General features: G+C 38.8%; 1 protein-coding gene across 8 annotated transcripts in view; it reads left to right on the forward strand.

Moving 5' to 3' along the window:
• NRXN3 (neurexin 3) overlaps positions 1-27710 on the forward strand; it is a 1487454-nt gene that overhangs the window by 1291729 nt on the left and 168015 nt on the right. For all 8 annotated transcript variants that reach the window (XM_036314379.1, XM_036314362.1, XM_036314372.1 and 5 more), the window contains one exon: positions 5995-6166. In XM_036314379.1, the coding sequence (XP_036170272.1) occupies positions 5995-6166 (172 nt within the window). The remainder of the gene's footprint in view (positions 1-5994; positions 6167-27710) is intronic.

Here is a 27710-nt window from a genome sequence, read left to right on the forward strand (position 1 = left end):
TCTTGAGGGAGAGACCTAATTTCTTACACATTTTGAATCCTTTAACAGTGCATGGCTCTGCACACCCAAAGTGCACATTTGGTGCTTCTTAGCTAACAATTGTCCTGGGTCAAGAACAAGGAGACAGTAACATTAAAAGAATGAACTGATGCTTTTCATGGGAAGTCAATTAATAGTCACAAAAAGGGCCTCAAAAGTGTTCTAATGCAGTGTTTTATCCTAGAGAACGTCAATATAATTATTCCTTAGCCAAAATTATCTGATGAATCAAATAAATTGTACATCATCTCTTTGTATTTTACTGACTGCATACATAAAGCACAATGAGACTATATGTTTTGCCCAAGATTTATTGCAAAAAATAATCTGAATATATGCAACCAATTATCTACTTTATCGTGTTCATATCCAGTTTAGCCAAATTTAGCCATTCATTTCTATTATATCCACACATTCAAATTCAGTATTCATTGATTCATTTATCAATTTTTTCAACAAACATTTACTGAGCATTGCTAGAATTCCTATATTTGACATACCCACAATTAGGTTGGACAGATAGGTTAGGCAGACATAAAGTATATATATTTATCCAATTGCAACATGTAACACATGTGACTGAAATATAACATGGTGGAAAATCAATGGGTTTTTAAAGTCAGGCAGATTTGCATTCTGATCTTAAATACCATTATTCTCCTATTAGTTGGTGAATTCCCAATTCTCTTACTCTCTCTCTCTTTAACATGTATACAGTCTGAAGGGTAATTGTGAGAATTCCAAAATTATTCTATTAAAAAATATTTGCCAAGCACCTACTCTGTCCATCAAGGTAGTCTGGGTTATGTTCAACAACAAAAAGCTTAAAATATTTGGAGGCATCCTGGCCAGTGTTGCTCAATTGGTTAGGAATTAACTCTGCACCGAAATATTACCAGTTCGAGTCCCCATCTTGGCACTTACTGGGCTTGCAGCTGATTCCTGGGTATGGAGCATGCAGGAGACAGCTGATGGATGTTACACTCTCACATAGATCTCTCTCTCTCTCTCTCTCTCTCTCTCTCTCTCTCTCTCTCTCTCTCTCCCTCCCTCCCTCCCTCCCTCTCTCCCTCTTCCTCCCTTTCTCTCTAAAAATCAATAAACGTTTATTCTAAAAAAATTGGTGGCATCAAGCAACCAAACTTTGTTTCTCTGTCATGTTCTATGTCCATTGCTAGGTGGCTCATTGCCATCCTTACTCAGTGAGCCAGGCTGACAAGCCACTGGCAGGAATTTGCTGAGTGGAGTGGTTGAGAGAAAAGGGGAGAACTCTGGTGAGTCTCACACCAGCAATTAAGTGTGTGGCTCAGGAGTGACCCCAATTGATTGATCGACACTGATCTCTTGGCCCTACACATTACAAAGAGACACAGCAGTTCTCTCTTATTATGAGGCTGCAATGGTGGAAGGGAGGGGAGTAGAAAAATATGACAAACAGTGCCACTAGTAACATTATTTTCCAGGACCCAGACCCTGAAATGAGTATGGCAGACCTGGAAGTGTGTGGACCCAAGAGAAATCACATATATGCCATTTCCTTGTGTTACTGACTCACACTGAGCTTCCAGATTCTGTGGGAAGCCTGGAAGAGAAGCTACTGAGAACTGCTTCCTTTGCACACCTCACTAGCATACATGTGAGAGGCCCAGTTCTGTTTCTGTCAGCTTCAATTTTCTGAAATAGTGGAAGGTACATTCTGCCTTCCCCAGGGGCACTCGGGAGTGAATGAAGAAATTGCCTTCAGGGAGATCTTTATTCCTGAGGATTTTTCTTTGCCCTTGTGTATTTTTGCTCCTGAAATGTGACCCTAGTATTGGCAGTATCTCTGGGGTCACCTCCACAGCATGAACTGTAATGTAGCTGATGGAAGGTCAGAAAACTGGAATCTGACTCATTTGATGAACCAGGTGGGCTCATAAACAGTCATTATTGATGACTTACTGGCTATTTAAAGACAACTATTTACTGTGCCCTGCAGTTTTTGGTTTTTTTTGTTTGTTTGTTTGTTTGTTTGTTTGTTTGTTTGTCTTTTGGTGTGTATTTTCCCCCCTAAATGCACTTGAAGATTCTTTAACAATGTCTTCAGATTTACCACTTGTCTTTGTTTGTAGTTTTGAAGAAAAGCATAGATTGAGGTGACTGACTGGGTAGCAACTTTGATAGTGATGGGCGTGGGTTATTATCATTTATACTAATGTTGTTTTTGCAGCCACACTACTTGGTAGAGAAAGAAACTACCAAATTGTGACAGGAAATCAACCTTTCAAATGTTCTGTAATGTTCCATTTGCTAAAATATTCATTTATTTTCATTGTACTTCTTGATGACAGTGTGGCCAAGCCAAAAGTTCTGAAGCTCATGCCACTCTGTTAACTTCACTAATGAGGGAAAGAAAGTGGAATTATGACTGGCATTCATTGAAGTCCCAAAGTATGCACAGCCACCTGCCAGGGTTTGATTCCTGTGTGCTCTTCTAAAATCCTCACAAAGCTTTAGAGGGAGTCTTTTCCTTAATCTACATGCCCTTCCCTCCTTTTTTTCAGAGAGTGAGAGGGAGAAAGAGATCGAAACATCAAAGAATCATTGATTGGCTGCCTCCTGTATACCCCCTACTAGGGATCGAGCCTACATCCTGGGCATGTGCCCTGACTGGGAATCAAACCATGACATTTTGGTTCATAGGTTGATGCTCAACCACTGACCCACAGCGGCCATGCAACACACATCCCTTTTATAGTAGGAAATAGAGCTTTCAGAACCACAGGCATTGTTGGAATCATGCAGTACTAAAACCCATGTTTATTCTTTTGAACCAATTAACTTCTGCAGTAATCAGTGTTGTATATGGTCAAAGGATTGCATGGTTTCTTCTCTTGATCTCATTTATCTCCTGTTTGTATCTTATGTGATTATTTATAAAGGGCTCAGATATTAATCATATCATTTCAGTCTTACAATGGCCTTATAAAGTATGTAAAGCTGGTATCCTGTCCGTATAATATAGTATCAAGAAATGGGTCAGAAAAGTTAAGTAACCTGCTAAAGTTCAGTCAGGGTTGACTCTGAAGCCAAGATTTTTCGCTCTTACATCTTCTCTTTTCTGGACACATGGGCCATAAGAGTTTATTTTCATGACAGCTGAGCATGATGGATTCAAACCTGGGTGACTATCTGGGTATATGCCACAAGGCTTAAATGAACTGAGACAAAGCAGTTAGCCTCAAAGTATAATGCCACTGTGGTCCCATGACAAATGACGAGGAGGTTGAAGTAATGAAATTTTATGCGAGTCAAGAGACCACATCTGAGGTCTAGTACAGCCACGATTACCACTACAGGAAACAGTGAAACATCAGGTTGGAGGTCTCCATCGACACTGGCCACATGTGAACAGGATTAGAAAGATCTCTCTGAAAGAGCAATTGCGGCGGCAAATGTGTGGAGCTTCAGATAAGGACCAAATATTTACTCTGGCAGAGATTAAATCTTTCTCTGAATCTATTATGGATCTTGCAGAGAATCTGTCCAAGACTATATCTAGCTGATCAGCCAGCTCACTGAGCAGTTGGCCACTGCTGTGGCTGAAAAGCTGCAGAGGGCTGGTTTAAAGCTCTCCTCTCTCCCCCTCAAACTGTTCTCCATCCAGGATTAATTAGTGACTCAGAGGTGAGTTGAATCACCAGCAGTCCTTGCCACATATCCAGGATTTATACAGTGGCTTCTCATTGAAGACCAGTGATGCAATGAACAGCCCAGTTGCGTGGGCTGGGCCGAGGAGTAATGGTGTCCCCAGTCATGGTTTCTTAACTCCCTCAGTCCATTCATTCTGCTAAACAGATTCTAACTCAGATTCCTATAGCTTTGCTTATTTAGGGATGAGGGTGACTAGGTACATACACACACACACACTCACTCACACAACCTTAGCAAAGAACATTAATTGTTTAACTAAGAAAAAGCAAAATAAGTGATATTGTCATTTCTGAATTCCTAGAGAATTAAGGATAATAATAAAATGAATCATACTATTAATTACGGGCATAAACTATGCAAAAAATATCATTAGGTACATTTATCTATGAATCATACCTTAATTCTAGGCACTTTAGTGCCGAAGATGAAGAAGTGGAAATAAAACAGAGCAACACTGAGAACATAGTGTCACAGCAAATAGGGATTTAAGAAATCATGGGTGAATGGAGTCACTACTTTGGCAGGCAGCTGAATCACTTTTCCCAGAGAACAGAACCTGGGAATTGCAGGCATCATTTTACATTGTGTGCTGTACTGCTGGGTACAAAGGAAGCAGTGATGTATCTCAGCATCTCTGCCTACTGAAAGCAGCCTTGATGGATCAGCCTAGATTCCTACTTTCTAAGATCAAGACTCCTGGGTGTTTCTCCATCCTTTGGTTGGGCACAAGGTGTGTTCATTTACTAACAGAGAACTAAGAAGTTGAGTAAAGCCTGTCTTTTAAAAAAATAAGTAAAACATACTAACTCTATGGAGATCAGTGCCTAAAATCTCATCAGAAGTCATAATTTATCAACTTTAAGCAAGCACAGTAAGTGCTTAATAAACATTGTATTTTTGTATAGAATGATTGAATAGATGAATGAATGAGTGAATGAATGAATGGACCAAATTACTAAATCTGAGATTCAGCAAAATCTTTCTTACATGTTAGGTTATATGAATTCTAGACTCCTTTTCCCATAACCTTCTCTTTCTTCTCCTACTTTTCCCTTCCTCCTCTTCTGTCTCCCTCTCACTTCCCCTTCTTCCTCCTCCTCCTTGTCTTCTTCTTCTACTTCTTGAATTAGGAAACAGAGGATACGGAACTATGTGAATAAATACTGTGACTCAGTCTTCTAGAACATCAGAATTGCAACAAAATTGTACTATCCATCAATGTCTAACCTATTGCTTAGCCAATAAGTCAGACTATCCCTATGCCTATTCCATCTGGCGTCCTGCATGTCTTAATGCCTTTCCAAGACATGGAGAGAGACTGATTCTAGTCACTAAGGTTACTTTTATTTTATGTCTCAATGGAATACTCATCCCAACACTTGGTTGTAATCAATTATCAGAGGAGAATAGTAAAAGTTTTCATTGCACTGTTACTTTTCACTATTTCACTTCCCAGGAGGTGGATGATATCACCACCTCCACCTTCACTACCACCATCACCAGCACCATAATCATCCCCCCTGATTGCCACAGTGCTTTGGAATTCACTGTGTTTTCACCTGCAAAAGTCTTTTTTGGGTATCAGAGGTATCTCCTGGTGTGTACCATAAAGCTTTAGTTCTTAATATTGCATCCCTCTTTGAATTAACCTCAGGAGTAGGGCTACAAGTGTGGGAAGGGTGACAGCCATCTGACTCTGAAAACCCCAGCTCAGTGTCCCTGGCCTCTATTGAGGACACATTTTGTGTTTTAGACCTACAGAGAGGTATCATCAGGAGTTGGTCCATAATGCTAGCTCCTCTTTCATTGACTTCTAATAATTCAGCACCCCTCCCCTTGGCCTTGATTACCCAAAATGTACAAGGCTTAGCTTCACTCTTTAATCCTCAATCTGAATTGTGAGGTGCTGTAGGGCCCGATGTCTTATTAGTATCTCCTAGAAAACAGTCCTAACTCAATACACAGAAGTGAGTTTTTCTGTGCTACTGAACAGTTATTAGGTAGTCCTGTGGTTCCAACTTTGATATCTGCTGAGGACTATCAAATGATGTAACCTATGGTGTGCAGTCTGTGAGAGCAACTTGGGTAACTTGATACTGTTGGTTTTATGTTTAGGATGAAAGCCCATGGAGAAATTGTTAACTTCATGCTGACACCTCCCTCTGAGTACCTACACATTTATTGTTAGTTGGCGGATCAACTTTAAAAAGAGAAAACCTTGTGGTTGGTGATAACTATGCCTTTTGTGTTTCTCTCTTATAGGAACAGGGGAAAATTGGAGTTGTCTTCAATATCGGGACAGTTGACATCTCCATCAAAGAAGAGAGAACCCCAGTAAATGATGGTAAATACCACGTGGTACGCTTCACCAGGAATGGGGGCAATGCCACGCTTCAGGTGGACAACTGGCCGGTGAATGAGCATTATCCAACAGGTACATGTTTTACTCTCAATGACCGTATTCTTTTTTGCTCTCCCATTCTTCTAAATGGTAATTTTCTCATGACCATCATTAAATCATAAAACACTGAGCATTAAGTGTACATATCTAGCTTTTGTATGAGAAGATAAATTATTTCTTTAGGACTTGGTCTGGTGTAGGGAGCTTCTGGAGACTTACTAACTATGCACTGAAACACTGTCAACCCAACTGGCTCATACCAAGACAATTACTGTAGGATTTCCAGGGCACTGAAAATGATGAGCAATGCCTTAGGGAAGGTGTGCCATCTTTATCATGAGCTACTGTTGATTATCACGAAATAGTTAATTTGAGATCAGGGATTTTGTGGTACTATTTAGTTAGGTACACATGGCCAGAGATTGCAGTAAGACTGTGAAAGGAAGTTTACTAAACTTGAATGGATGAATAATAAGTCAGGGTAACAGGGAAAAACTAAGGATGGAATTTCATTCATTTGGTTGACTTTGCCAATTTTTTTTTTTCACTAACACTAAGCCTACCTTAATATTCAGAGATTGGTCCTAAGTAGGGGTTTTAATAGCAAGCATTCTGGTGTGGGAGGGAGAGGGGTTAATCATCTGTTTAAATTTTATAGTCAAGGAGCATTTGCCAACAAACTCCAGAGCCAGATGGCTGAACCAAGGGCAGTGGGAGGGAAGGTTGCCTTCTTTAGAAGAGATCATTTAAATAATCCCTTAGTTTTCCCTCCCATCTCTCACTTCTCCCAGGGGAAAAAAACAAACAAACAAACAAAAAACCCTGATAATAAATGTTTCAGGAATGGAAAGGAAAATACTTTGGCTAATTGCCTTTGCTCCACAATAGTATTATTACCTGGTGGATGCAAGAGAATAGTATAGAATACTGAACTTTCCATTAATGTGGTCACAATGCTATGCCTGGCTATTGAACTCCTACACTCTGAGCTCCCCATAATTTCCTCACTTTTATCCCCTCACTTCCTTTATAGTGAGATGTACATAGGGATGAGAAAGCCAGAAGCACATTCTTGGAAATGTAAGAGCTGTTTAGCTATTAATAATTGTGGCTCAAGGATTTTGAATGACCTGAAGGCTGTGATTATGTTTTCCCGCCTAACTCAGCATTATTTTTTTAAAGCTAATCAGAAGTAACTGTGCTACTGGGTTTTCCCCCCTAACAACCAGTCTTCCTATGTCTTATTTTAGAATTATGGGAGCACCTACAAATAGCACAGAAGACTCCCCAGTTATTGAAGCAGAAAGCCCCACCTGCCCCTTATCTACCCTCTCAGTATCCAGTTCAGCCTTTGCTGGGAGTCCCTTATCATACATTTAGCACTTTTGAAATTAAGTCACAAAATAATGACCTTATGAGATTATCTTTGAGCCTTGGAAGAGAGCCAGAGGTGTTAACAGCCACACTGAATTTTTATCATCATCCAAATTCACTAGACACCAATAGACCTGATCTTTAAATGCTTCTTGCTTAAACTCCATGGGGTGGGGGTTGCAGGAAAATCAAAATAGCTTGAGGTCTTAAAAAAGCTGTTTATTTTCTCATAGGAAAAATCGGTCTCTCTCCATGCATGTTATCATTGGCCCTGCCTGTGCTGCTGTAGGGTTTGTTATGTTTTTATTAGGAATTTCAAAGATTTCTAAATTGATATTAACCACTTGCCCTGAGCCAATATAGAATCTATGAGTTTGCTGCCAAGCAATGAAAAAGCTCTTTGGTGGTAATTTTAAAGCCACAAACATATAAGGAGACCAGTGACCCTTGCTGTGTGCCTACCTCTTTGTATTTTTAGTTCCAAATTACAGGTTGCTTCCTATGTTTTCAAAACAGAGAAAAAGCTTTATTTAATGACATTGCTTCACACTGAAAACTGTCATTACTAGTAACTGTTGGTAATTGTTATTTACTAATAATAAGTATTATTGTAGGACATGAGGCAGTATAGTAGCTATAAGTATGGGCTTTGGAGGCAACTGGCTGGAGTTGGGATGCTGGTGCTATTCCCTGGGAGTCTAATACAGGCTGGATTAAGACCTTGAGATGCTCTAAACACTGAAATATTTGGTGCCTCTCTCCACATATAATTCAAAATACCACAACACTAAACTCAAAGTGTGAGAATCTAACAGGTCTGATTTTTCTCTTCTGATGATCACCATAATGCTTTCAAAATATATCAGATTCTTTCTCCCCACCTTCTAATTTTTTACTCTTTTTTCTTGGTTCCCTAAGTAAGTTGTTATTTTTCCTATTTTGTGATCCACTTCCAAATCTTAGAAAAGTTATTTAACCTCCAGAATAGTTGTTTCCTAGTCTTTAAAATGTTAGTAGTACTAATACTTACTTTCCAGGATTACTGTGAAGATTAAATGATTTGAACACATGTAAAATACTTAACATAATTCTGGGTCAATTAGGTCAATACTCAATAAATGTTAGTTATGAGGATTTCCAAACATTTGGGTAGCATTTTTTTTTTACTGTTATATATTCACTTATACAGATTTCTTCATTTTGACTATTAAGTTGGGTAGGGTAGGTATCCTTTTTCTACTTTTCAAATTCTGTCTCTCCTAAGGTCACAGAGTGAACGAGGGACAGAAGAAAAATCAGATTCTCCTGTTCGCAACTAGACAGATTTCCACTATTGCCCCAAAGCAAACAAGGGGATATTTTGAAATTGTGTTAATAAAAGTGAGCAACATTTTTTGTGTCATCATAGGTTTATTCCTTTTCTTAAAGCAGTGGTTCTCAACCTTCTGGCCCTTTAAATACAGTTCCTCATGTTGTGACCCAACCATAAAATTATTTTCGTTGCTACTTCATAACTGTAATGTTGCTACTCTTATGAATCATAATGTAAATATCTGATATGCAGGATGGCCTTAGGCGAATCCTGTGAAAGGGTCGTTCAACCGCCAAAGGGGTCGCAACCCACAGGTTGAGAACCACTGTTAAGCATCATATTACAAAAGAGAGTATCAATAACCACACATACATGGTTATTCTGAGATGTAGAGTTGGAAATTCTCCTTTAAAAAGAGAAGTTCTTTTAGCTGTGCTACAAGACTCATTTGTAACAAGTTCAAACTAACCTGACAGCAATGGCAATGTGCTTCCAGGGGCAATTGAAAGAATACTGAGTATTTGAAGGAGCTCCCACTTTACTCAGTTGCCTGGATTGGAAGGTGCAACATTATAGTTTCACACTCCACTATTCCAAGCCTTCCTAGGAGTGGCTCACCTTTGAGCTTGGGTACCTTACTTTCTCTCCTGCCTCCTTTCCTGTGAGACTGAAAGGACCCATTTAACAAAATTGAAAGCATCAGTAGAGCAATCCAGTCATGTTTAATTAATCTGTATTAAACCATAAGAGCAAAATACACCCTGTATCCGGGCACCAAAAAACAAAGCCACCTGGAGACAGTTTCTAGAAAAGTATTGCATTCTCCTTTTTCTAAGCTATTCTATGTTATCGATAGTAATACATAGAAAAAACCACCAAGAGGAGTTCAGTGGTATTATTTGTCTCTTGCTAATGTTTAAAGAAATATTGGATAGTTTCTATGGAATATTCACCTAAGTTTTCTTATTCTGAAGACATGTTCTCTACAGGTCCCTGTGTGCCAGGGTGAATGGGTCAACTCCAGAATCTTCTCATGGGCATTGATGGGAATTTATGTGGCTCTACTGAAACATCCCACTGTGAAATATTTATAAACTAGCTGGGGGAAGGATCCAAATGGAAAAAAAAAAAGTTCTGTAGCCATTGGAATCTTATATCCATTAATTCTGAGAGGTAGAACTCAAAAACACCTTCTTTCTTTGAACCTGGAAATAGAAAGGCTAAGGAACAGGAGGTGGAAATAAAAGTAGAATCAGCCCCAAGCTAGCACCCAGACACTGACAAATGCTCTTTATAAAGCCTCTGATTACTTTCTTGACACAATGCAGTAGTGGGCAAAGGAAAGGAAGGTGAGAGGTGAGCTGAGCCCGAGAAATTAATTTTAGAGCCAGCTCAAGGCCCCCTAGGAGGCTGGGCTACCTGGGATGGTGAAAGATCCTCTCCCTCTATGAGTGGGTGGCTGGTTTTGTCATCAGGGTTTTAAGAAACCTGAGAACCATGCAGTAAGGGGCTTTTCAAGTCAGAGCCAAGTTTCCTGGAAAGTGAAGACTGATAAGCAGCTCTGATGTGTAGGACTTTCCATCTTCCCATCCAGATGGTATTCAGGAGAATAGCGTCTCCGTTGTTTGTTTGTGTGTTGTTGTTTTTTCCTTCTTGAAACTGCAGTCCACATCAGGTGAAGTGCTCTTGACTGGAATTCCTTTCCTGAGTCAATAAAATGCCTACTGATGTTCTAAGCTAAAATCCCTCTTGACCACCCAACTCTGAACCTGGAAAGAATAGAGAACTGGCTCCCCTTCTAGGCCCTAGATTAGAAATATCCCTCTTTCTTTTCTTTTTTTTTTTAAATTTATTGCTTAAAGTATTACAAAGGGTATTACATATGTGTCCATTTTATCCCCCTGCCCTAGACAGTCCCCTAGCCTCCCCTTTCCCCCAATGTCTTATGTCCACTGGTTATGCTTATATGTATGCATACAAGTCCTTTAGTTGATCTCTTACCCCCCTACCTCCTGCCCCCCAACCCTCCCCGGCCTTCCTGCTGCAGTTTGACAATCTGTTTGAGGCAGCTCTGCCCCTGTATCTATTATTGTTCAAAAGTTTATAATGGTCTCTATTATCCATGAATGAGTGAGATCATGTGGTATTTTTTCCTTCATTGACTGGCTTATTTCACTTAGCATAATGCTCTCCAGTTCCATCCATGACGTTGCAAATGGTAAGAGTCCCTTCCTTTTTAGAGCAGCATAGTATTCCATCGTGTAGATGTACCACAGTTTTCTAATCCATTCATCTACTGATGGGCACTTAGGCTGTTTCCAGATCTTAGCTATGGTGAATTGTGCTGCTATGAACATAGGGGTGCATATATCCTTTCTGATTGGTGTTTCTGGTTTCCTGGGATATATTCCTAGAAGTGGGATCACAGGGTCAAATGGGAGTTCCATTTTCAGTTTTTTGAGGAAACTCCATACTGTCTTCCATAGTGGCTGCACCAGTCTGCATTCCCACCAGCAGTGCACAAGTGTTCCTTTTTCTCCACATCCTCTCCAGCACTTGTCGTTTGTTGATTTGTTGATGATAGCCAGTCTGACAGGTGTGAGATGGTACCTCATTGTTGTTTTGATTTGCATCTCTCGGATGATTAGTGACTTTGAGCATGTTTTCATATGTCTCTTGGCTTTCTGAATGTCCTCTTTATATTTGCCAATGTCATTTCTGATAAGGGCCTAATCTCCAAAATTTATAGGGAACTCATACAACTTAACAAAAGGAAGATAAACAATCCAATCAAAAAATGGGCAAAGGACCGAAATATCCCTCTTTCTATTTGAGTGTATCAAATTCCACAATGCCTTGTCTTTTGTTAAAATATGATTTTATTGATTTTAGAGATTGAGGAAGGGAAAAGGATAGAGAGATGGAAACATAGATGAGAGAGAAACATTGATCAGCCACCTCCCACATACCTTCTACTAAGGATTGAGCCTGAAACCTGGGCATGTGCCCTGACCAGAAATCAAACTGTGACCTACTGTTTCATGGGTCGATACTCAACCACTGAGCCATACTGGCTGTGCAAAGCTTTGTCTTTATAGGCATTGTAAGTAAAAACACTGTAGTGCTTCCTGCAGCTCAAAGTGCTTTCATATGCTTTATTACACTTGAGCCTCACTCTATGCTATGAGAGAACTGGGTTTGCTAATATTATTACCACCATACCCATTTTAAGATTATACCATTGAGGCTCTGAGAGGCTAAATATCACTCAGCTTAAGGGATAGAGCCAAGATCCTCATTCAGATCCTCAGATCGGACTGCCTCAAATTTCCTGCACATTTTTTTCTATCTCTCACAGTCATGCTTTGATTGACACTGACACTAGGCTTTTATATTTTTGTTTTGTTTTTGTTTTTTCATCAAAAATATTCTCAACCAGAAGTCCTTGCCAGGCTAGTTTAGTTAGCATTTCTCAACCTTGGCAGACTTCACATTCTGTGCTGGGTAATTCCTTGCTGTGGCAGGCTGTCCTGTGCATTGTAGGAAGTGTAGCAGCATCACCAATTCCATCAACTACATGCCAGCAGCATCTCTCCAGGACCAAATGCCCAAGGTGGGGGGGGAGGGGGTGCAAAATCATTCTCATTTGAAGATAACTGAGTTAGAGAACGTCTCTCATGTTCAAACAGGTATTGTCCTTTTACAGTTTTGACACTATAGAGGAGGATAAGAGATATTTATTTGTCCACATGTCATCCTAGATTATTGAGATTTTAAAGGGTTAAAACAAGTCTATGTACTTGACACAATGCTGACAAGGTTTTCTCTCTTCTTCATTCTGCCTTTGGCTGCAAACACTTGAAGTCTTGCAAGATTTGAAACCCATATTAAAACAAGCCCTGTCTACCTGCCCATTCATCCATTCAGTTTAGTGTTACTTTCAGTTCAACAGGAGAAAAAACATAGGTAGTAGAATAAGAAGTACAAATACAAGCTATGAGGAAAGCCATCATTGCACATGGCTTCCAAGACTGCAGAGATGTAATGGCGACTGGGGAGAGGTTACTTAATGAGTGTGTGTGAACATTGCTAGGTACACATTTTAAAACCATCTTATAAATAAGTTCTTCCACCATTCTGTCACAAAACATGTCCATTAATCAGGCAGACCAGGGCATCCCGAATATTAGCACTGCCAGACAGTAGTACTTTCTAATTTGTCAGGAATGAATAAAGATTAATAAGTAGGTGAGCTTCTATTTCCAAGGGACTTTCACCTTGCTGGGGTTGGACTTTGGTGTAAAAAAAATGTTTTTAAAATATTTTCATGCCCTGGCCTAGCTGGTTTGACTTACTGGATAGAGAGTCGGCATGGGAACTGAAGGGTCCCAGGTTCGATTCTGGTCAAGGGCATGTACCTTGGTCACAGGCACATCCCCAGTACGGGGTATGCAGGAGGCAGCTGATTGATGCTTCTCTCTCATTGATGTTTCTAACTCTCTATCCCTCTCCCTTCCTCTCTGTAAAAAAAAACAACAATAAAATATATTAAAAAAATAAAATATTTTCAATAGAATGTGTGTGTGTGTGTGTGTGTGTGTGTGTGTGTGTGTGTGTGTGTAGCAGTGTTCTTTAACTTGACTGCAAATGAGATTCTCCTGGTAACCTTTTTTATTTTTTTTATCCTCAACCTAGGACAAGTTTAGAGAAGGAAGGGGAGTAGAGAGCAAGGGAAGGAGGGAGTGAGGGGAGGAGGAAGAGAGACAGACAGACAGACAGACAGAGACACATTGATGTGAGAGAAAAACAAAGATCAGTTGCTTCCTGTATCTGCCCCAACCAGGGATTGAACCTGCAACCCAGGCATGTGTCCTGACCAAGAATCAAACCACCAACCCTTTGGTGCACAGGTCAGTGTTCAACCAACTGAGCCACTCAGGCCAAGTATCTCTGGTAACTTTTAATAAACTGTGGATGCTCAGACCCCAGTCCCATGTCACCTAATTTAAATGATCTGGGATGTGGTCCATAGATCAGAAGCAGCAGAAGCAACATCCGGGATTTTCTTAAAAATGCAGAATCTCTGCCCTGGCCTGTGTAACTCAGTTTGTTGGGCATTGTCTTGTGCACTGAAAGATTGCTGGTTAAATTTGGTCAGGGCACATGCCCACGTTTCGGGCTTGATGCCCAGTAAGGGGCATTCAGGAGGCAGCTGATCAATGTTATGCTCTCACATCAATGTTTCTCTTTCTCCCTCTCCTTTCCTCTCTGTCTAAAAGTCAATTTTTAAAAAATGCAGAATCTCTGCCCACCCTAAACCCACTGAATCAGAGTCTGCATATTAACAAGATACCCAGATGATTTGTATGCACAATAAAATTTGAGAAGCACAGATCCAGGCATTAATATTTCTTAAAATCCCATGGTGATTTCATATATAGTTGGGTTTGAGAATCACTGATATTTAGAGAGCTAAAAAGGTGTTTTTTCTTCTTTTAGACTGTGCTATTCAATATAGTAGCCACTAACCACATATAGCCTCCCTTGCAAGGTGGTTGATAAGACTGAGGCGCTAAAGGTATATTTTTATTGTGCAGTTGCTATGTCCTAGGTACTGAGGGATTTAAATACATTTTCTCATTCAATTCTCAGATCAGCTCTATGAGACTGGTGGCTGGTGGCTGGTGTTGTAGAGAGTAGAATAAGAATATGCTTTCTCTTATTATCTTTTGCCTGTTTTACATAATGTAAATTTTTATTTGCATCATTAATAAAATAACAGGCATTTGCCTTCATTCTAGTATACCTTCTGAACTCATCTCATGTATTTTGTCATTGCACAATCACTGGAATAATACCTTCACTCCATTCATGGGCTGGTTGTCCCAGAGATGTGGAAAATAGCAAATGCTGCTATCACTCAGCCAGCTCATCCAGATGGTGATGGCTGCCCTCTGTTGGGCATTTACTACATACTCCCTGCTTCATGTACATTTTATTGAGCTGTGACATAACCCTTGAGGTCAATGTTAGTTTTATTCTCATATTACAGATTAGGAACAGTCCCAGAGATCTTACAGAGTGAGCAGAAATGCTAAGATTCCAAGCCAAGACCACCTGGCTTGACAGCCTGGGTTTTAATTGCATTCTGCTCCTTCCACAGATTCCCTTTGGTACCCTGGAACACTGGCATACTCCAGAAATTCTGATCTTAATCCAAATCTGGATAATTTAGAATTTTTCTCTCAAGTCAAAACTCTGATTTCTGCCACATTAGAAGTCAGCATTTCCCTGAGCATTTATTATGGCTGCCTTCCTCCCCATCCTCAGTTAGGCCTTTGGGGACTTTGGCAGCCTATTTCCGAACATAATCCCATTTTACCTGGTAGCACCATATCTGAGCAGAAGGGAAGAGCTTATTAGATGGAAGTCTGTTTTATGGTCTTGCTTGGGGGATGGGAGAGTAATGAGAGGGTGTTTAGTATTATTTTATTTATTTATTTATTTTATTTTGCCAGGCACACCTTTCCCTTCTGTGAATTCCCAGCTATGTGTAAATAGCCTTGTATCTTACCAGTTAAATACAGATGCTCTTCGACTTACAATGGGTTTACATACTAATAAATCCACCATTAAGTTGAAAATATCATAAGTCAAAAATGTATTTAGTGCAGTTAATCTATCAAACATCATAACTTAGTCTGGGCTACCTTAAATGTGCTCAGAACATTTACATTAGCCTGGAGTTGGGCAAAATCATCTAACACAGTGAATACACTATAGAATATCAATCATTTTCCCTCCTGATCATGGGGCTGACTGGGAGCTGAGGCTCACTGCCAATGCCCAGCATCACAAGATAGTATCTATTGCATATTAATAATCTGGGAAAAGATTGAAATTCAAAGTTCAAAGTGAGGTTTCTATTGAGCATATCACTTTCACATTTTCATGAATTTGAAAAATCGTAAGTCAAACCATCATACGCAGGACACCATTTATATAATCACTGCTATCAAATCTAGAGCCATTCTCTCCCTGCCAGTATCTCTCAGAAGCTGATAAGCGGTTAAAGGCAAAAACTGTAGTCCTCACCTGGCCAGTGTTGCTCAGTGGTTGAGCATTGACCTATGAACCAGGAGGTCATGGTTCAATTCCCAGTCAGGGAACATGTCCAGGTTGTGGGCTCAATCCCCAGTGTGGGGCATATAGGAGGCAACCAATCAATGATTCTCTCTCATCATTGATGTTTCTATCCTATCTCCCTCTCCCTCTCCTTTCCTCTCTGAAATCAATAAAAATATATTTTTAAAAACCAAACTGTAGGCCTCTGGCTAATGCTAAAATTAAACATAATTACCCAGAAGAAAAAAGACTATACCTTTCACCTTGAATAATATTAGCTTGAACTGTACGGGTCTACTTATACATGGGTATATTTTTCAATAAATGCTTTAAATGTATTTTTTTCTTCCTTATGATTTTGAAAATAATATTTTCTTCTCTCTAGCTTACTTTATTATGAGAAGATTGTATATGACATACTGGTATATGTACAAAATGTATTAATTGTCTATATATTGTCAGTATGGGTTTTGGTCAAATGTAGGCTATTTGTAGCTGACTAAAAAGTTATACTACATGCACTTTGGACTATATGAGGCTCAGCACCCCTCATCTCCTCACACTGTTCAAGGGTCGACATAGATGTGTGTGTGTGTGTAACTGACAGAGACATCCTATAGAAGAGAAGAATATTTGGGAGAGAGGGAAAGGAAGTCCATCCACACATGGCCCCTGGACACAAGGCACATGTCCCTGAGACATTAAGCTGAAACGTGACTCAAGGTTATTTATAAAGTTATTAAATAACACACAAAGGAGTTTGTTATAACGATGAAAATGCAAGTCAGTTAACATGCTAGGAACTATATAACTAAAGATGTTATTTATCCAGAATTGACTTGTGAACAGGGCAGTGCTTTGGATCTAGAGGGTTGTTGAGCAAAAGAACAGTTTTTCTGGAAGCTTCTATGAGACTTTATAAGGTGCACAACTTTGTCTTGGGTTCTGGTTTATGTTTTGCTCATCTTTAGTAGACTACTTTGGTATTTATAGGGGAAGGGGAACTTTAATAAATTTAAAGGCTCATGATAAATATTTATTTAACCGTAAGTTAAATATTTTACATGTTATTTCTAGTAGTCTCAGTGAAATAAGTGATGAGACATTTGAGGGTTACTTCTGGGTACTATTTAAGGAAACAGATGTTTAATTTCTATGAATAATGAGTATGTTTATATTAAGTCAAATCCATGGAATAATGCTTTCAAGATTAGAAATACAAGGTAGTCACCTTCTATGTGATTTTTAAAATTATACTCACTTAAGATAGTGTAACATAAAAATACTAATAATATCTCACTCTAGGTAAGGCCGCTGTAATTACACAAATTCTTCCAAAGTAAAACAATCATCAATATTGCATAATGTCTAAGCTAGGCTAAGTGAATGACAAGTTTTGCTTGCCCTATTGTCACAAAGAAGCTCCAGTTTAGGTAGTCAATAAAATAATTCTGGAATGCAGAATTTGTCTTTAATTATAAAAATCTAGAATTATTATCCCAACTATAAAATGCAATTCCCCTATGCAATTTCCCTCTCCCACCTCCCCTGCCCCCTGGATTTCCATGAACATCAAACATCCTAGTGTCCATGCGAGAGCATAGCTTTATTGATAGGAAAAGTTTTCAAGTCTTCAATTTAAGTTTTGCACAAGGTTTCAGGGTCCCTCTAGTTAGTTAAAATCTAAAAGGCCCATTTAGCTTCTTGGAGAAAGGTGGTACCTAAATATCCAATACAAATAATATATATCCACATACAGTATGCCATTTATAATTCTGTAAAGCGCGGAGGATAATGAAAGGCGCTCTAAACTGTAAATCACTCAATCGATTGTAATCATATTGCAGCTCATCTCAAAGAGATAAAGCTTTCCACTCCTCTAAAATCCCAGTCAATACCCCTGCAGGTTTAAACAGTGGGGAGGAGGGTCAGAGGAGGAAGGAGAGGGTGAGTCAAGGACAAAGAGGCACTACTTGTCTTCAGTTCATGGGGTTCCTGTGCACTGGATTTGATTCCTAGTGGTGTTTCAGTTTGCTCCACGAAATGCACTTCTTTTCCATGTATTACTTCTACAGCCTACAGTAAGTCTCTGATGCTCTGTGTGGGCCTGGGTAGAGGGGTTTGCCAAATGCCCATGGTTGATAGGCAGTGCTGCATAAGAACACGTAGGGACTAGTTGTGTAAGTGGAAAACAATTCAAGGCAAAAGCTAAAGTTTATATCCAAACAAATCATAGTAATCAATAAATTGATAATGGGCCAGAAAAAGTAATTATATTGCACTTCCATAAAGCAGAAACACTTTAGAAATCTTTTGACTAACTGGTGTTGCCTTTTATGTTTTAAAAAAAAAATGTTACTAACTCCCATCCCCATCAGTGAGGTTGGTTTGAGGGGGGTGATCTGCTTATGCAACCATTCATTCAGCATTCAACAAATATTTATTCCAAATCTATTTTACATGTGAATCCATGCTGGTGATGGGTAGGTGATGGAAAATAAAACACAGCCACTGCTTTCAAGGGTTTTATGCTCTAGTGCAATAGAAATGCATGTACATCAACAAGATAGTTTTAATTCTTAAATTTTATTGTGCAGTTATTAACTACCAGGCACTACTCTGAGTTCCTATATTAAATATTCCCAATACACCTAAGAGTTAGAGACTAATTTAATCATCATTTCACAAATGGGAATATGGTATCTTATAAGATCAACTTTCCCAGGGTCATAAGCTAGTACATGAAGACCTGGACCTCAAGCCTGTATCTCTTGGAGGGCAAGCTTAATGCTCCATCCAGTGACCTATACTGTATTGTATCTGTAGTTCCAAATAGTGAAAGAAGGTGGTTTTATTCAGGTGAGATCTGGGTTCAAAGGCACACATAAGTTACAGCCTGAAATTGGGCTGTGACCTTGGGGCCTGCTAGGTCAATGCTGACAAACTCTGCTCCCAACCTAGACATACACAATCATAAACGGTGACGTGATAACCTACACCTTTCCCACTGAGGGAGCTACTGGGTAGGTGTTGTTCATACACGTGTTATTTCACCTAATGTAATTTTCCCTATGGTTTTAGCATAAAAGTATATTAATGCCCCTGGTTTATAGATGAATAAGCCAAAGCTCAGGGAGTCTGAGCACACATATTGCAGTCACAGGGACAGAGAGTGTCAATGCTGGGATTCTATACAGATTTATAAGTTCCTATACTTTCCATGGTTTCTCAGGAGCAGACCAGTTTGCATTGTGTATATAGAGCTCACATTTATAGGGTTGACAGATGTAAATTCACATGCAAATTTACTATTATTCCCCATATCCCAATGCATGCAGCTCACGTTGTAATCACATTATTAAACATTCACTAGAAATGTGCTTCTGCCCGATCACAATTGCCAGTCTAGATGTTTAATTAAACTAGATTTCGTTTCATTTTAATCACATTATAGAGATGTGTTTTTCTAAGAGTTAAATGGTGAAATCTTCATTTTAAATGCCAACAAGAGTCTGAGATCTGTAAATCCTGGAGAAGGGGATGAGAATGTTACAGCATAGCCTAGCAGAGAGGATTTTAGGGAAATAATATTACTTGATAATAGGTAACACTGGTACAGTACTCATTTTGTGCTGGGCTCATGGATTATCTCATTGAATCTTTCTCACAGCATCCTAGAAAAAGGGATTATTATTCCCATTTTAGAGATGAGAAAACTGAGTCTCAGAGGTATTAAGTAACACACTCTCTGGTATCATACAACTAGTAGGTGATAGAGCCAACTTGGATGTGAGTATACACACAGAGACCCTGATACCTTTATTTAGAGAAGACTTTTTTTCTAAACAGACAAATAATAAAATAGGATAGGATTTTCAAACTATAGGCCTTTCTTACAATTATTTAACTCTGTTGTAGTGCAAAAATGACCACAGACAATACATAAATGAATGTGCATAACTATGTTCTAATAGCATGATTTACAAAAATAAATGGTGATGAGTTAGCTTTGTCCCTTGGTAGTTGGTGGACCCTTGATCAAGATCACACATATTTTGAAGCCTATAGCTCTGTTTTTATGCATTGTCTCATCTCTGCTTAGAATAAAGAGAGCAAGATAATCTCTAGGTAGGTGGGTTAAATCCCAGAGACACAGGCAATAGTACTGCTAAGTAACTAACCAACACCCACTGTTGAGGTTAATTCAGGATAAAGAAATACATAAATGGGACAGGCAATCCATTTACCTGTGCTTATATAAACGAATAAAAACCCAACTATACACTGCTTTCCTCACTGAACACCGAAAACATAGATTCAATTCCATCTTTATTTATGTTATGCCACACATTGCTTAGAGCAAGATTTGCAAATAACAAACAGAAAGCATTATTATTTCTCTAGTTCTGTTACTTCTACTTAGTAACTATAACTTGCAGTGATCCAAATTTACTTTTCTTCTCTCTCATTAAGGAAGTTAACATACTTCCTTTTTTAACTCATGGGTTGTTATTACCCCTGGCTCAGCTGCCCTAGCCTATTCTCTGCCCTTCTGCATAGAGGTGCCAACTAACTTCTTAGAATTTATATTTTCTTCTACCTGCTCCCTGATGTCTATCTACTAAGTCCCGGAGAACATCCTTTTCATTTTCTCAGCATTGGCTGCCCCTGACCTCTTGATGACCTGCTTGAGCTTCTGGTCCATTCCTACCAATGATCTGCCATTATGAGGGTGCACTCTCCTTGGATGTGACTCATTCTCAGAGACTGAATTTCAGAGATTTTAGAATCTATTCCCCTATTCATTAAAGGAATAAGAACCAGATTATGAGTTTTTACAGGTGTGTATATATACACACAAGCATTCACAAGTTTAAAATGCATATTTAAAAATTAAACTAAGGCAGACTAGATTTTATATATAAAGAATAGTGGTTCTTTCACATTTTATGGACCTCAATATTGGCTATAATAAAGTAGTCAATCAAAAGGCAAAGTTTCTACCACTAGGATAGAAAGCATATTTTACCAGACTTGATTCAAGCAAAGTGGCCACAGTTTTGCTACCCCGCCCTGCACCCGACACACACACACACACACACACACACACACACACACACACACTTTTTTATGAGTCAAACTTCCTATACAGTAGTTGCTCAATAAATTTTAAACAGTACAGCTGTACTACTATTGGATACTTCTTCTGATTTCACTGTCTGCATATACACAATGATAATGTACACCAAGATAAAGAGCATCCTGTCCAAGTATTAAAAACACATGTTTGTTTTAAAAGCAATAGGAAAATATCAAATGTTTTATTATGAATAATTTCTAAAATTTTACTGAGACATTTTTCTTTCTTGAAACAAACCTGATTTTATTAAAATACTTTTATATTGCAGAGGTGATTCTCTGTAGGTCTCAAACGATAGATCTCTCAGTGTACTTAGACAAGATGATGAAAGGGATGAAGGAGGGCATTTAGGCATCCATGAAATTAAAAAAAAAAACTAAATATAAATCTAACGTAAATATAATGGAAAGTAAAAATAAATCTAAACTCTCAGACAGGCAAGGTTTAGAAATACTTCATTTTTAAACCTATATAAAACCATGGTGAGATGCTGTTGCCAATAAAATCGGAATTTATATATGAAGTACAAATTGAAATAGAACCAAATGCTTTTAGAGTTTCAAAATGAATAGCTGGATCTTTTGCTGAATTTTTTGTGTGATAAGGATGGAGCTGGACCTCCAGGAGAAGTAAAGAGGAAGGTAATACGTGGAAACGAATATATTGTTCTCCGGGAGCAGTTGAGATCTGGAGGAGACAAAGCAAGTGAAATATAATAGTCTTGCTTCATTTTGTAACTTTCTCCCACTATGGCTGCAGAAAATTTTGATCTCCAAGTGGGTCCATAAAGGGAATTTTGAAATACTCTTAACAGATCTGTTCTTGAAATAAGTCAATTGAACTGAGTGAAGTGCTATGCCAACATGTTGACTCAGAGTTCTGACTAACCCAGATCCCAGACCTTCATGACAATTCTCTAATCTTATTTCCATTCTTAGTAGTTTTTCTTTTTCATTCTCAGTAGTTATATGCAATTTATCTGCAACACTTGCTCCAAGCCCACATTCCTAGCGGTCTGATTGAAATGCAGTAGTAGTTACAGATATCTTCGAGGAACACATAGGCCAAAACATTGATGAACTTTTTAGCCAGGGAATCCAGCTCATTCGGTGGCTACATAATTATATAGCTGCATCATTCTGTCAGGTTCCAGTGGCTTTCATTTTTTTCTGGTTAAATAGGAAAATCAATACAAGTGTACTTTCTATCTCTTCTGGATTTGATTCCTTGATTTATGCCACTCTCCCCACTGCAGCTACATGAACAAGCTCTTAACTGGAGAGCTGGAGAGTCTGAGCAATAATTGGTGTACCTTCAAACCTTACTGCCTTTTGGAAGTGAAATAGCTGATGAAATCAGAATTGACACAGCTAACCTCTAAGTACAGAAGCAACCTGGTGACTACATTCCTTTGTTAACAGAAACAATTCAAGTGCTTCTCTAAAAGTATATCTTAAGCATTTCCTGGCTGGTGTGGCTCATGTTTCCATCTCTCTATCCCTCTCCCTTCCTCTCTCTCTCTAAAAATCAATAAAAAATATATTTTAAAAATAAAATTATTTTAGGCATTGACCACTGTAAGTCCCTGTTCTAGAAACGGAGTAATAGGAATTGCATCATTATTCAATCAGAGTATATTAAAAATAAGAGAATATATAAACAGGAGATCTGCATATTTTTTACTACTCACTGTGTCTAGGTTTTTCTTTTTTATTCAATTGAATGTATTGGGGTTACATTGGTTAATGTTATATAGGTTTCTTTTCTGAGTTGCACTCAGAAGTAAATCTTTGAAAAATAATCTTTGGGCAGCATCCTTGCATTTTGATTAGATGGGAAGTATCAATTTCTGTTTAGAAGCCTAAACACTTGTAAGGATTTCGATGTGATTATATAAGCCACTATCCCTGATATCAGAAATGAAAATGTAAAACCAAGAAAAGTACATGGTCTCCTCTCACTTGACTCATTCCTTGTCCTAATTACAGTGTGTATTTATTAAGGTTCTAAGAGCTTTTTGACAAGACAGCAATGTTGTATCAATAGATATGGCATGATCTTGAGTAGGCAAATTGAGTCACTCAAACACCTTTTTTCATCTCTTGGATGATTATCGCAAAGATAAAAGTGGGTTTTTGAAAAGGTGAAATTCAAAGGAACCTAGCAATTAGAATGGTGAAAATACTAGGTCATCTGATCCATTTTCCTGCGGTTGTTTTGGAAATTTCTACACAATATGGACAAATCTAAATTGATTACTATAATTTGAAATGTTACTGGTGATAGAGTTTGCCTTTCTTCCACCAAGAGAATAGATGTCTTATTTCTCCTCTTTGGATTTTATCTAAAAAAAAATTTGTTCAACTCCATTATTATTAGCAATGCTATTTGAAATTATTCTGAATCATTTTTAAATCCTGGGTATTCATTTTTTATAGTTATATAAGAGCTGCTTCTTATAAGATGCAAGCTTCTATGGAGAACATGCAAAAGTATTGTCTCTTTAGAGATATTTGTAAAATATCTCTCTGTTCATACAGAATATGCACATGCACATCCATCCATGGGTAACTATAAAATATTGTATTTGCCTCAGTATAGATAAATTATTTCTCAGGTAGCAAATATTTACTATTAGGTGATTAAGGCCTTATATTAAACTAGAGGCCCAGTACATGAAATTTGTGCAGGGGGGTTGTCTATCAGCCCATCCCGCACCCTCTCCAATCTGGGACCCCCCAGGTGATGTCCAGCTGCTGGTTTAATCCCTATCCTGTAAGCCAGCAGTAGGGCATCCCTCTCACAATCCCAGACCACTGGCTCCTAACTGCTTGCCTGCCTGATTGCCCCTAACCGCTTCTGCCTGCCAGCCTTATCACCCCCTAACTGCTTCCCTGCTGACATGATTGATGCCTAACTGCTCCCCTTCCAGCCTGACCACCCAAACTTCCCTCCCCTGCCGACCTGATGGCTTCCAACTGCCCTTCCCTGCTGGCCTGATGGCCCACAACTGCCCTCCCCTGCTAGACTGGTTGCTCACAGCTGCCCTCCCCTGCAGCAACCCACCTCCTCCATTGAGACCCGCCTCCTCTGTGTGAGGTGGCAGAGATGCCAGGACAGCCTCTGCTGTGCATGCAGCCATCTTGTAACGGTCATCTTGTGATGGCCATTTTGTGATGACGTGAGGATGTGATGTGTGAGGGCATGATGCCACCTAGGCTATTATTAATATAGATGGCTCAAAGAAGAGTCGTTAACCTAGCTGTTTTTGCTCATGGTTAGAGCAGCAGCCTGAGGACAAAAGGATTGTGGGTTTGATTCCAGTCAAGGGCATGTACCTTGTTTGCAGGTTCAATCCCTGGCCCTGATCGAGGTACATGTAGGAGGCAACCAATCAATGTGTCTATTTCACACTGATGTTTCTCTCTCTCTCTCTCATCCTCCCTCCCTTTCACTCTCTAAAAAATAAATAGAAAAAAAAATATCCTCTGGTGAGGATAATAAAAAAGAAGAGTCATTAATGTCTTATTCATGTTTCAAATCTGTAGGTTTCCGGAGGTTATAAGGACCTTAGTAATCATTTAAACATTCCTAGCTAATAATTTAATAACTTGTTGGAGTCAGGACACCTGCCTCTGTTTGAGGTGACAATGGTCACTAACTTTATAAATATTCTTGAGCACTTAAGATGTGTCAGTGTTTTTGGTGTCATCGTATGTTGAGGAAAAGATTGTGGAAGGAGGATAGTTGTAAAACTATTTAAGAAACAAATCTTGCTTCTAAGGAGATGATAATTTCATATAAAACAAAAAACACATATCCACAAGAATGAGTATTCAGTGCAGGCTAGGGGACTCTAGGTAACAAGTAAATGTTTAAAATATGTGGATAATCATTAACCACTTTCTTAAAAGTGTTAAAATAAGACATAATTTTTAAAAATGTTATTCTGATCATCACATTTACAGTATGAACTAAGATTTGAGTCACGACATACTTCTAATTATTAACAATATGTGTCACTTGAGTTGTCATTCAAAACATTTAGTAATGTAAGTTAATTATCTTTACTTTTTATTTAACCCTTTGGTACCCTAGATTCTGATAATATTTGATGCTATTCTCTAGAGTCCAACTGTCATTCACATGCTAAAGTAATCCAATTCTGACACCAACTATGAAGTCCTAGGAGTCCTAGGGAAATGAATTCTAAGCCAAGTAATGTTATAAAGGTGGATTTTTGCTAATCTGTAAACTTTGCAAGGGGTTTAGAAGTCATTGCCTGCTTCTTAAAAGCCAAAGCTGTGAGATGGGAAAGGTTTTTGTCTGGTTTGGGTCTTCAACCCAGTGTTTTGCTTTGTTTTCATTGTTTTGTGTTTGTAAGGAGTGTGTTGGAGAATACCCTTCTATACTGAGCCTAGGTAAGGCTATTCATGACCAGTGATTATTCATAAGTCTGCAAGAATATAAAATGTTTGCTTTGGTTTTAGAAGATCGTGGTGATAGATGGAAGTGAAAGCAATCATCTTAGGTTCCCCATGGCATGATTTAAGAAATCCATTGGTGGATTATTACTCAGCTATAAAAAAAGAAAGAAATATTACCATTTTCAACGGTATAGATAGACCTAGAGGATATTGTTCTAAATGAAATAAATCAGTCAGAGAAAGACAAATACCACATGACTTCACTTACATGTGGAGTCTAAAGAACAATGTAAATGACCAAACAAAACAGACTCATAGATACAGAGAGCAGACTGGTGGTTGCCAAACGGAAAAGGGGTTGGGGGGCTGTGTAAAATTGTGAAGGGATTAAGAAGCACAAATGGTAGTTACAAAATAGTCACAGCGATATAAAATACAGCATAGGAAATATAGTCAATAATATTGTAATAACTATGTAGGTACCAGTAGGTACTGGAAATATTGGGAGGACACTCTATAAAATATATGATTACCTAACCACTATGATATGTACCTGAAACTAATATAAATTAATATTGAATATTTTAAATTTATCCATTGGGGTGAGGATTACAGTCCCAAAACATCTCACCAACAAGCCCATCCCTCATTTGAATAGTGATGGAAAGGGGGGAGGGCTGTCAGGTAACTAGCTCCCCAGGCTCTTATTAGCTCTACTCCTTATCACCTATGGAGTAACCCCCACCACTCTTTCTCTCTTCCCTTAGTTTAAGTCTAAAACTGGGGATCAGAGAAGTATGGACCCTTCTGTAGTTTTCCTGCCCTGCCCCAACTCCCTCAGCCTTTACCTATCCTTCTTGTCTCAAGAGCTGTGTTATTGCATTGCCTCCCCCCAAGCCCCCCGCCACCACCACCACCACCTGTTTTGGGTTTGATAATTCTCTCTTTAGAATGAGGAAAAGGGCTAAGGGAGCTCTCATCTCCCTGTTGCCATTGAGAGACTTAGGGTCTTTATCACACAAGCTCCTTTGACTCCATAGAGAGCAATTGAGGACACCCCCCTTTTCCTATTGGCCTTGATGAAAACCCTCAAACAACAGGGCACTTCATTTACCCAATCTCATCTTCCCCATTCTACTTGGATTTCCCCACTTCCTGGCTGTGTCCTTCAATATGGGATGTACTGGTGTAACAGTGCACTCCAAAACTTTGTTATTTATTGACTCATATGTCCTTGCATCATGTGGGTATATTTTTTTGTTCCAGCCTGGCTCAGATGGAGCTGGATAATCTGATGTTCACATGCCTAGGACTTCAGTTGAGCTGGTTGAGCTGGCTTGGATGGCTGGGGTTACTCTGCCTGTGGTCTCTAATCTTCCTGGAGCCTCGCCTGACCTTCTTCATGGGGCAGTCTCTGGCTTCAGCACCATGCAAGGGCTGTTCAGACCTCTGCTCACATCTCATTTGCTAATATTCCCTATGCCAAACACAGTAATTCAGAGCCAACCCAGAATCAAGGGGTGGAAAAACAGACTTAACCTGTGATAGGAGGAGTGACAACATCCTATTGCAAAGGGGCATGGGATTCAGAATGGGAGAATAGCTATTTTGCAATTGTACACACAGGCAGAGAACTTGGGAAAGGATCTGGCTGCTATGATTCTGTTTCCCTCTTAAAAATTTATTCCTCTCAATCCTAAATTTAGGCTTCAGACTGAAGTTGAAAGCTAGTGATTTTCATTGAGGGATTTTTTTTCTTTATGAGATGACATTTTAGAATAAATCTTGGCTCTTCCTGCCATATTACATAGGCACCTTTTATTTCCATTTTTTCTAGGCATATCTTATTATTTTGCCTTAAATTAATTATTTTTAAATTAATTATTTTTAATTATTTTTTATTAATTATTGCCTTAAATGAAAATTTTAAAAAAATTATTCCTGATGCTTTCTAATACTTTATCTTCCTTTGTTTTGGGGTATTTGCGATATATTGATGTTGTTTATAAAATATGTTTTATTTTATAGACTATGTTCTCCCTTTTATTTCTCTTTTTTAAGACAAACAAACAAACAACAACAAAGCCAGGTTATGAAAACAGCCCTATGCTGGTCTACATTTTTTCTGAGCTCAATGCCTTGTTATCACTGTTCTTTGTAGCCAGCTTTGAGGCCATACTGCAGTTCTCACAAACAAAT

This window comes from Myotis myotis, unplaced genomic scaffold (genome assembly GCF_014108235.1).
Source record: "Myotis myotis isolate mMyoMyo1 unplaced genomic scaffold, mMyoMyo1.p scaffold_m19_p_1, whole genome shotgun sequence".
NCBI classification, from domain to species: Eukaryota; Metazoa; Chordata; class Mammalia; order Chiroptera; family Vespertilionidae; genus Myotis; species Myotis myotis.